The sequence below is a fragment of the Herpailurus yagouaroundi genome, unplaced genomic scaffold, assembly GCF_014898765.1.
Source record: "Herpailurus yagouaroundi ecotype Mexico unplaced genomic scaffold, PumYag 100, whole genome shotgun sequence".
NCBI classification, from domain to species: domain Eukaryota; kingdom Metazoa; phylum Chordata; class Mammalia; order Carnivora; family Felidae; genus Herpailurus; species Herpailurus yagouaroundi.
In genome coordinates this window covers 5,466,751-5,478,335 of record NW_024412391.1, presented here as the reverse complement: position 1 = coordinate 5,478,335, position 11,585 = coordinate 5,466,751, and the positions used below count along the sequence as shown (strand labels likewise).

General features: G+C 43.3%; 1 protein-coding gene and 2 long non-coding RNA genes across 4 annotated transcripts in view; 1 reads left to right on the top strand and 2 right to left on the bottom strand.

The window, feature by feature from the left end:
• Positions 1–887: 887 nt before the first annotated feature.
• Positions 888–11,585, bottom strand: part of LOC121028186 (uncharacterized) — a 47,596-nt gene continuing 36,898 nt past the window's right edge. For both annotated transcript variants that reach the window (XR_005789106.1, XR_005789105.1), the window contains one exon: positions 888–1,872. This is a non-coding gene — a long non-coding RNA (uncharacterized LOC121028186). The remainder of the gene's footprint in view (positions 1,873–11,585) is intronic.
• Positions 6,785–7,749, top strand: TAS2R40 (taste 2 receptor member 40). The gene is given in 2 exon segments (XM_040471713.1): positions 6,785–7,471; positions 7,474–7,749. Coding segments are annotated over 2 exon segments (963 nt in total).
• The window catches only part of LOC121028188 (uncharacterized), a 20,823-nt gene continuing 17,678 nt past the window's right edge, over positions 8,441–11,585 (bottom strand). The window contains exon 2 of the long non-coding RNA XR_005789108.1: positions 8,441–8,672. This is a non-coding gene — a long non-coding RNA (uncharacterized LOC121028188). The remainder of the gene's footprint in view (positions 8,673–11,585) is intronic.

The following is an 11,585-nucleotide window of genomic DNA, read 5'->3' as shown; positions in this document are numbered from 1 at the left end:
ATAAAATAAAATAAAATAAAATAAAATAAAATAAAATAAAATAAAATTAAGTTAAGTTAAATTAAGTTAAGTTAAAAAGTTGTTGAGCCCTGTGTTGAAGTGAGCTTTCACAAACATTTCCTGGATTGGATAAGAATTGCCTAATAAGGCAAGTAACTACCCATTAGTAAAGAGAGAGCCTGCAGAGAAGTTAATAGAAATCCAAAGGCAAGTTTAAAGGGACCACCAAGACCATTACCTGATACTCCAGTAATGACCTCAACAGGTGAGTGGCCCCAAGCAATTCTCTTGCCTGCTTAAGGCCTCTCATCCCCAACACCAGCTCTCAGGTCACCTGCAATACTAGTACTAATAATCTGGAGTCTTTAGAAACAGGCTCTGTAGTCAACTCAAGTTAATCTTTTTAAGGGACATAGTTTTTATTTGCAAGTTATCTTTAAAAATAATGATTATTAAAAAAAAATTAAAAAATGAAAATAATTATTAACAAAAAAGATGCTTTATTAAGAGACAGTATGAGTTTCCTCATGAAAGCTGTCTGACCATGACCATAACTCTAACCATGAATATAAAGGTTCAGAGCTCTCCCTAAAAGTGGGTAGGTAAAACTCTTAGCCAAATGCCTAAAAGAGAAAAAGGTTTTCCAGAAGCTCCTGTTGAGAAAGAAAGAGCATGCCCGCCCACTAGTGGACAAATTAAGTAATTGCCAGATTTTCCAAGAAGGATTCCCAGGCTCCACCTTACCGTGAGTGAACGAACACTGTCAGCTAAGCTCTAAACTATCACATAACTGCCCGCACAAAACACTCGTTGAAGAGGTCGCTGAAAACTCCAGGGTTATAAAGGTCTATGGGTGAACACGGAAGAGGTAAGAAAAACTAACCAAGTGCCAGAAGCATAATCAAACTTTATTTTTCTGAACCAGGATTACAACCATACCACATAATGCATACACCTGATATTGACAATGGTAACTTAAATTCAAAATTGGAAAAAAAAAAAAAAACATAAAATAGAAATATTTTACTTTTAACATTTTCTTTCACAATTTGTTAACTCTTGTTTTGGAACCAGAAATCTGCGACTTTTTCTTTAGCACATCATTGTTTAAATCTTGTACCAAGTTCCACGCGAGCACGGAACTCAGCCTTGACTGGTAGCCTTGACTTCAATAATTGAGAAGAACTGTTCACAAACGTAGGCATTTTCAAAGAGTTTTAACAATCTTTGCACAACTGTTCAGATATTTGCAGGAGTTTGGGGCTCTGGTGTCACTGTGCTAGATGTCCAGTCCTGTGTCGCACCACAGATCACCTTTCACACTGCAAGTATGTATGAAGAGATAAAGGAGCACTGAGCAGGGGAAGGTTACCTTCACAGAGCTGAAGTCAACGACAAAGTCAGCTTTCAGCATCACAGAATTTCCATCACAGGGCTCTGACCATCAGCTACAGTTCTAGAGCTAATTCTAGCACAGAAAAGAAGACCAAATAACGCTCTGCCAGATCACTGTCTCCATAATGTTTCATAACTCTAATGGATGACTTTGCACGGCGTTCAAAGTGTTTGCCAACCCAAAAGGCCAATTCTGTGATAACAATCTTTGCTGCTTAGCATAAACAAAGATTTCTTTTCCTCCGTGATGAGGAACGAATTCATTTCAACAGTTCAACACATCTCCTTAGCTTCAGTGGTGACTGAGCCTCCCAACCTACGTGCAGTGAGCAGACCTCTGTGTTATGTGTCCAATTCATTCAACGGTGCCTGCGATGCTCTGTGGCCCAAACCCCAGGGGGAGACCTAGCTTACAGGTGGTGAGCTCTGGGTCTGCGATGTGTTCCATTTTTAACTTCCAGCAGAAAGCAATTCCTGCTGAGTAATGCAAATGAGTAGAGGTAAAGCCTGTGTCCTTGCATAACTTGCCACATGGAACTTAAGTGTTACCGCAAGTCCAATATTAGCACTGTCCATCCCAGGATCATCATCTATATTAAATTGTTTAAAGTTTCCTCTTGTTACAGAAATGAATTTCTTAATTACTTCCTAGTGTTGTGCCTGTCATGGGCACACTGTCTAAAATATTTTCAGTCGTATAAAAATTCTCAAACCCACGGTGAATAAATAGAGCTAATTATTACATCTAAGTATTACTAAATATGTCCCCTCATCAGCTGCAGAAGCAAATGTCACAATGTTTAAAACTTTTTTCACACAATTTTTCTTTTAGTTTCCTAGCCATATTTCTAGTACATTGAGCAACAGTGTTTCTGGTTACACTTCTATTTTCACACGTCTGTATCTTCTCAGGACATACAATTTCTACCCCATTCAATAGACACTCCTTTACAACTTGCTATCTGTGAAGAATTTGATGGCCCAGGCAGATTTTTCACTAAAATATATAACTGCTGATTGTATTAAAAATCAAAACAAACCTTGTTGGCTTTTCAGTTCTCTTTGCAGCTCTTAGGATTTGATCAGACATCTTTTCCACATCCTTGGTCTTTTTTCTTACAGTGGTTTGTTTCATCACGCCACCTAGGCTGTTGTCTTAAATTACATCCTTTGCCACACAAACACACAGAAGTGAACTTCAGTTTACAAAGTGGAACATAGGACTCTCTACGTCTATGTTCTACTTCCTCCTTTTCACAGAGACGTAAGAAATATTCGCTTTTCTAACACGATACAGGAGAAGTGACCTTCACAAAGCACAACTTAGTTTTGCAAAATACATAACTCTTCTCTGTAATTCAACCTCTGGATCTGATCTCCTCCACCTGATGGAAGAACATGTCCTCAGTCTTGTCCAGGAAGGCATTCAGTCTCTTCCATAAGGATGTCCACACCATAAACCATGCCAGTAAGTACCCCTTGCCTGTAGTGGTTCTCAACCCTCCCTTGCTCCTACTGGAGCCACAATGGGGAGCTTTGGAAATGCCAATGCTTAGCTTTTCTCCACCACGATTACTCAGAATCTTTGAGGATGGGACATGGGTATGATGTCTTTTAAAGACCCACAGTGTTAATTCAGGCAATTCTGGCATATAGACAAGGTTGAGAAGGACAGATGTGGAGCAAGCAGACCTCACATGTGCTCCTCACGAGACAGCCAGTACATGATGCCTGACCCCCAGAGGCACAGATGGCCAGATGATGTCAGGGCAGTAGCAGCAAGCATAAGGGGATGAATTTACCATAGCAGCCAATGAAATACAGCTACCACCTGTCCCCTCTCCCACAGCAGCACCTTGGAAGAAGAGGGAGAGACAGGTGTCCCAGACCCACCTGGTCCCCCTCCAATCCAAGCAGATGTGGTCTCAGTTCAAACTGTGCTGGGGGTGGGAGGAGGGGAGATGGTAAGGTTTAAACCAAGCATGAAACTAAACTGGATCGAATATTAATAACCAAAAAAGACTAGGAAAGATGAAATCTGCCCAACATGTCACCATGGGATGGGAAAGGGAGAGTCAGAAGCATGGAGTTGGGCACTACGATCGAAGGAAAGAATCTTGGTCACGTTTATCCTGCTTAATGACTTGACACCACTTTATCAATGAATCATACTTCAGTGTTTTCTCAGTCACACAGGTTTAAACACTATGATTATAAGATTTTCTCAGGATTTCTTCTTCCTGTCTTCTGGGAAGTGACACCCATGTTCTGTGGGCATCAAACAGACTTGGAGGGAGGTGGGGAGTGGGGAGCCTCTTCCATGGCCATTCCTTTGTCTTTGCATTGACTTCATCTGAACCCAAGCTTGCAAAGCCTCCTGGATAAGACCACCGGACCCCTTTGGAATCCACTAACTCCCGCAGCAAATTTTTAAGCCTTTTGTGTGAACACAAGGTTTAGTGGCTCTCTCAAGTGTGCCTGGGGAGACTCTGGAGCAGTCCTGCAGCCCCACTTTGACTTTGCCACCCCTGCAGCCATGAGCGGTGGGCAGGATCCTAGGTCTCTTTCATGGAGATGCTTACCTCCTCTGACTCTTCCCTGCACTTCTCATTCCTCCCCAACTGGGAAAGCATCTTCTAGTCTGCATGGTGGTGTTTGAGAGAGAAGTGGAGGAAATGGTTCCCCCAAACACATAGTCTTCCAAATCTGATTTATCTGACACCTGCACCAAAGCTTTTGAACCCAATAGCCAAGAATATGAAACCTTTCGTCTTTGCTTCCCCCATGGACCTCCTCCATAGTCTCCTCCAAAGGAGACTCCATTCTAGCTTCCTGAATGAGAAAGGATCATAGAATAAAAACCGAATTGGCCCCACACCCTTAATGATATGGCACCAGTCATATCAACAGCCCCCACTGCTCTTCCTATTAAGATCAGAGAAAAAAGGTGAATAAATGCCAACAGAAGATAGTACTAGAACAGTAGAAAAAAATTGTGTGCAAAAAATTTAGGGAGATATTATTTATCACAAACTGATATAAGTTGGAACAAAATACACAAAAAGATGAGTTTGGTGCATTGGAATTCACGAAAGCTGATGATAAATACAACTCTCTATTAGCAGAAGTAACAGAAAAGTAACAGAAGTTAATGACTCTCAACAGATATGCAGAACTTGTCAAGGAATCTTTTTTTTTTTTTTTTTTTTTTTTTTTTAGAGAGAGCACACAAGCAGCGGGGAGGGGCAGAGGGAGAAAGAGAGAATCTTAAGAAGGCTCCATTCTCAGCCTGGAGCCCAATGAGGGGCTTGATCCCATGACCCTGGGATCACGACCTGAGCCGAAATCAAGAGTCAGAGACTCAACCAACTGAGCCACCCAGGTGCCTGTCAAGAAATCTTGTTGTTTCCTGTTTCTGGCTATTATGAGTAAAGCTTCTATGAACACTCTTGTCCAAGTCTTTGTGTTGACATGAATTTCAGTTTCTCTAAACAATGCTTTCCTAATTTTGCAATACGTTGCTTTTTCTGGTGCTATGTGTATGCAACCATGATTTAATAATAAGAGGCAATTTTATAATAAAAATAAATCTCTGAGTTTAATTTGAGATAAAATTAATTTGGAGATGGAGAAATCCATTTTCATCATCTCTCCATTTCTATTAGAAAAATTACAACAGGGCCATCACGCTGGCATGAAGCCTCAGAATCAAGAAGATGCTAGGAGTTGGTGAATACTGTGACAAACTGAAAAGTACATACATAACCTTGTTTTAAATGTGCAGCCACATTGAGGAGGGCACTCATTGGGTTGAGCACTGGGTGTTGTATGTAAGCAATGAACCATGGGAATCTACCCCAAAAACCAAGAGCACACTTTACACACTGTATGTTAGCCAATTTGACAATAAATTATACTAATAAATAAATTATAAACATTTTTTAAAAGTTTAAAAAATAAAATAAAATAAAATGTGCAGCTACTATTCTTCCTCAACCAATTCACCATGTGGTCCCAATGTTCCCCAATCTTCTAATTTTTCAAGGGCAGACAGACTTTTTGTGCATATATGCAACCTCCTAAATTTGCACGTTGACCAGCAGAAAGTAGCAAGCACTGGCGGTGGGCCTAATGCCATCCAGTCTCAGGCTGTGCAGGATAAAACACAATGGCAGGCCAGATTTGGCCCCAAGACTCATTAATCTGTAGCTAAGATTTTGGTTCTCAGTCTGGCTTTGAGCAATATGAACTTTTAACTTTTTAAAAATACATGTCTATGGGACGCTTGGGTGGCTCAGTCGGTCGAGCATCTGACTTCGGCTCAGGTCACGATCTCACAGCTCGTGAGTTCAATCAAGCCCTGCGTCAGGCTCTGTGCTGACGGCTCAGAGCCTGGAGCCTGCTTCAGATTCTGTGTCTCCCTCTCTCTCTCTGCCCCTAACCCACTCGCATTCTGTCTCTGTCTCTCTCAAAAATAAACATTAAAAAAATTTTTTTTTAAATACAACATGTCTGGGCCCTAGCTCAGATTCTGACTTAACAAGATCAGGAATGAGGCGTGGGCATCTGCATATGACTTTAAATTTCAAGTTAACAGTGTCTGATCACATTTCTCAACTTCAGCACTGTGTTCAGAACACCCCACCACTTGCCCAAGCTAATTCTAACCCGATTCTGAGTTGAAATACTGACGTGCATCGCAGTGTAAATTATAATCAGTGATAAACACACAAACAATGAAACTGTCACAAGGCAGTTTTTCTAGTCTCTAATTAACCCAAATGGCATCAAATTTTGGCTCTTCTGTGTCTGAGGACATTATAATAGCTGACCTTTCTGGAGGAAACTTGGGTCTAAGTAAAAACGTTTGCATGCAAACTGATGGGAACTTCTTATTCATGAACATGCTAACCACAGGATAAAAATGTCTCTGCAAATAAGGGAGACAAAAAGAAGCAGGAGAAGGCAGATCAAAGGAGCTGTTGTGTTTTTACAATTTGGCAGGTAACCGGTCTTATGAAATGAGCACAAATGCGTGAGCACAAAGACTCCTAACGTGGGACTCTTGCCTGTCAGGTGTATATGGGCTTAAAGTAAGTAAGGGAGAAAGATGCCATGATAGGAACCTATCTCAAATTTTTTCCAGTGAGCTCCTGCAAGCCCGAGGCAAATGGGTCTTTATGAAAAACAGAGACATCCAGTAACAAGATCCTCCCATCATTTGCCTTTCAAGCCTCCGACCTGTAGTCATGGGGCAAACAAATGAAGAAAAATTGGAAATAACCATTAACTGGGGAAAAAAATTATAATAACATTGAGCGAGGATCAGAAGACTGCATAGCAGGTACCAGGCCTTGGCATGGAAACCTGGAGGTCAGGGCCAAAGAGAATGGTGACAGTGAACACAGACGCCATGGATAGAGACATGTCCAGGTTTAAAATCGTCCTCACCATGGTGGTCTCTGGAGTAGAGTGCATGACTGGCATGATTGGGAATGGCTTCATCACTGCCATCCAGGGGGCCGAGTGGGCCAGAGGCAGAAGGCTCCCTGTGAGTGACTGTATCCTGTTGAAACTGAGCTTCTCCAGGCTTTTGCTGCAGATCTGGATGACGCTGGAGAATATTTACAGTCTATTCTTCCTGGTCACTTACAACCAAAACACAGTGTTTATAATCTTCAAAGTCATCACCATGTTTCTGAACTATTCCAACCTCTGGCTTGCTGCCTGGCTCAACATCGTCTCTTGCCTTCGAATTGCAAACTTTGCTCACTGTTTGTTCTCCATGATGAAGAGGAAAATCAGAGAGATGATGCCTCGGCTTCTGGGGCTGTCACTGTTCATCTCCTTATGCTTCAGCTTTCGCTTCTCTAAAGATATCTTCAATGTGTACATAAATAGTTCCGTTCCTATCCCCTCCTCCAACACCACTGAGAAGAAGTACTTCTCTGAGACTAACATGGTCAACCTGGTTTTTCTCTATAACCTGGGGATCTTCATTCCTCTGATCATGTTCATCTTTGCAGCCACTCTGCTGATCATCTCTCTCAAGAGATACACCCTACACAAGAGATACACCCTACACATGCCACTGGCTTCAGGGACCCCAGCATGGAGGCTCACATGGGGGCGATCAAAGCTATCAGCTACTTTCTCATTTTCTATATTTTCAATGCAGTTGCTCTATTCATTTCCATGTCCAACATCTTTGACGTCAACAATTCCTGGAATATTTTGTGCAAAATCGTCATGGCTGCTTACCCAGCTGGCCACTCAGTGCTACTGATCTTGGGCAACCCTGGGCTGAGAAGAGCCTGGAAGAGGTTTCAGCACCGTGTTCATCTTCATCTATAAGAGCAGACCCCGTGATGGAATCCAGAGTGCCACAGGACCGGTTCAACCAGCTCTGCCTTTCCCCCACCTAAACCTCTCTCCTCACCCCTCTTTTCTGCTTAATCTTATTTCTCAGGTAACTGGGTTGTTCCATGAATGGGACACTGAGTTTCTAACTTGAGATTCTAAGCTGAAGTAGCTAAGCAACTCTAAGATGGATTGTGGAAGCTCCTTGATCTATGTTCACTCATCTCCTGCCCTGGGCCTTAAGTAAGGAGAGGATGGCTGGACCTCTCCATTTGCCGGGGGTGATCTCAGTGTGTGCCTGTGGTCACTGGGCACCCTTTAATTCTCAAAGATATCTTGGTCGGGATGAAAACTTACATGGTCACCCTACTGAAGGCACCCTACTAACCCACAGTTAAGAAAAAGGAGGGCTAGTGACAAGCATTGTATGCAGTCCAAGAGGCAGAAGGGAGGCTAGCATACCTACAGGGAAAAGGGACTAAGGAGAGAAAGCCCGGCCGGAATTACCAGGTGCTACAGAGGTTTCAAGGAAAATGGGGGCTGTGTATACTATTAGTGCAGTGACAGGTAGCATTCATATTACAGAAGTTTCCAGAGTAGGTGATGAAACAGTGAGGGAGTTGGTAAAGACCAATAATTTCAGGAGGTTGTCTGGAGAAAAACATGAAGTACAGGGCAGCAGATGGATAAGTGGATGGTCAATTGAATGCTTTATTTTTCCAAATGGCAGGGGGGCGTGCGGGGAAGAGTGGCATGTGCAGCCCCAGGAAGAAAACAGGAAGAGTCCAGAGCAAAGGAACATCTATTTTGCTGTGCTCCTGTGTTGGGGGCAATGCAAATGGCATCTGACTCTGGCGATAGCAGTTCTAGGTGCCCTTGATGTGACCATGGTGCCAGCGCAGGTTACCTGGCAGGGGCTGTTTGACAAGAAAGAAAACGTCACAGTTCACTGCCACTCTTCACAATGATGGCATCAGCACCGCCTCAAACAGCCTTGTACAAAATAAGACACCACTCCTAGACATCTTGGAACTAGAAAGTTAAGAACTTGGGGTTTTCTTGTATTTGGTGTTTTCAAAATCAGAATTACTGAGGAAAGTATGAAAAGAACGCCACCCATCACACCAAAGCTTCCAAATGAAAATGTAAGGTTGGTAGCAAAGACTAAATGCTGAGCTTCTGGGCTCTCGAGCACATTTTTCAGAAAGAGCCCTTTATATCCGTGAACAGCAAAAAATCACACACACACACACACACACACACACACACACACACACACACACAGACATGTACACACTCTCACATACACCCCTTTACAGTTCCAACAGCATGGGATGTATTCAATTAGAAGGGAAACTATATTCATGGAAACACATATTTTTCATTGTTTTCCTAATTGATATTTACTTCTATGACTATTTGAGGTTGGTATAGTTGTTATGGTGGGGCAAATTAGATTTTGAAGTTTCATTCCAGTTCCTAAAGAACAGAGAAATATACATTTTCCCAATAATACGTGCACACCCATCCAATGAAAAACAGAAAATTGATTTAGAGCCAGCATGTGATTAATATGAACCACACCAAGATAACAAACTATGTAATCCCTCTCTGTGCTTATTATGAAGAAATAACATGTCATTGTTTGTAAAAGCCAAAAGCAGCAGAGAGCTAACCAGAGCTTCAAGGATGATGACATTAATAGTGTGTGTTGCCTTACCTTCAACTAGGTAAAGTTCCCTCCAGTTCTCTCTCCCTCCCCTCCTTCTTTCCTTCCTTCCTTCCTTCCTTCTTTCCCTCCTTCCTTCCTTCTTTCCTTCCCTGCTTCCTCCTTCCTTCCCCCCTTCTCTCCTTCCTTATTTTCTTTCTTTCTGTACAACCCACCTAGATTTCTATAATGGGCACCCTACCTTCCAATTGGTTGGCTTTAGACAGAAATCAGAAGTCCTAAAGGATCTGCTTTGCAAACTCTACATGACACCCCTGTACCCTGAGAGAGGTCTGAAAGTTGGTGTGAAGGGTTCCTTTACTCACAAAGTCACTCTGGACATTCACCCACCACGTGGAGCAGCTAGGGGGACTTGGGTTGCCACGGGGACTCCAATGTGGAAGGCCCAATACAAGGCGGGGTGTCTCAAACCCAGCTGAGTCCTAGTGAAGGAAGACTAGAGTAGAAGCCAGAGTCAATCTCAGGGCTGGGATTTGTGGGCACCAGAGTGCCCCACAATCCAACACGATCTTCACCTTTTAATCTGCTAAATGCCACCACGGTTCCTGCTTTTCTGGGAGTGGACTCTGCAGGAATTCTCCTTTACTATTCTCTCAGACATCCTTTCCTTTGGGCTGCTAGGACAGAAACATCTATTGAATAAAGGGAAAGGAACTGTAAATTCAACCAACCAATGAGTCTTGAGTTGGAGGGGGAAAACAGAAACCAAGGGCAGAAATCTGAAGCAATCATGGCAGGATGGACAGAAACGGACTCCTTAGAGGAGACGCGAGAGGTATGGAAATTCCTTACACGCTCAGGAAGGTTGGTTTTCAGGAGAGAAAGGAGGAGTAAGCAAGCCGGGGCACCAGCCCTTAGTGTTAGAAGGCTGGGGGAGCTCCCTGGACCCCTTCGCTGCACTGGAGACAGGTTGCCTCAGAGAGCAGAGGTGAAAGTCAGAAGAAAATGCTCATTTCCATGTCCTTTTGGGGGAAGTAACATGCTACATGGCTAGAAAGTTGTTGATGGAAGCAGGACAGAAGCCTCTTAGAGCCTGGCATGTGGCCCAGGAGGTGAGGCCAGAACAGAGAAGAGCAGCAAGCATAAGAGGTGTGGGGTGGGAGGCCAGGGCAGAAGGATCAGGAAAGGGAAGGTGTGAAGGTGCTGAGTGCTTGGCCAGGCTCATCTGGGGAAGCAATCTACTTACCGCTCCTGCCTGGCCTTTGGGGGCAACAAAAGATCTTCTAAAAGCTTTCTAGAGGAATATTTCTGGGTGGGACTCTATACTGCACAGGTGCCCTGTGTCTGCAAAGCTAGCCTATCAACCAGCCTCACTGGGGAGGAAATGGATTTGGGGGTTGGGGGTAAAGTTTCTTGTTTCTCTCATTTGGTTTCCCTTAGTTTTTTAGCAAAGTGTCTTAAAAATGTTCTGTCCTTCCTCAGTTGTGTCAGGATAAAATCAAAGAAAAGCCGCTCTGAAAACAGTTCAAAAAGAAAAGGAATCAACAATCCCCTGGGTTGGGTTTGGTTCGGATGTGGCAGCAGCGAAGGGAATCCGAGGAGAGAATTCCAAGGTGGAAGATTAACAGGAAAATGTCACGTCGGGTAGCTGCCTTGCCCCTCTGGCCACACAGTTCCTGGAGTCCAAACGACTTCAGTTTGGGTGCTGGCTCTGTTACTTACTGGTTTTTGACGCAGGCATGTTATTGCATCTCTCTGAACCTTAGTTTCTGTATCTGTAAAATGGGAATAATGATAATAATACCTCCCTCCTGGGATTACCTATCTCATCCTAAGAAATAAGTGAGATAAAACTTATTTTTGGTTATCTCAACTTATTATTGGTTGAGAGTAGGCTCTCAACCAATGTTAGCTGTTAATATTCTTAAGAGAAGGGATGTGAGGCTGAGGGGCCAGGAGTCTAGAATGAGGATATATAGGGGTGCCTGGGTGGCTCAGTTGCTTAGGCATCTGACTCTTGATTTTGGCTCAGGTCATGATCTCATGGTCATTAGTTCCAGCCCCGACTCAGGCTGGGCTCCTCGCTGAGCATGGAGCCTCTTAAGATTCTGTGATTCTCTCTCTCTCTCTCTCTCTCTCTCTCTCTCTCTCTCTCTCTCTC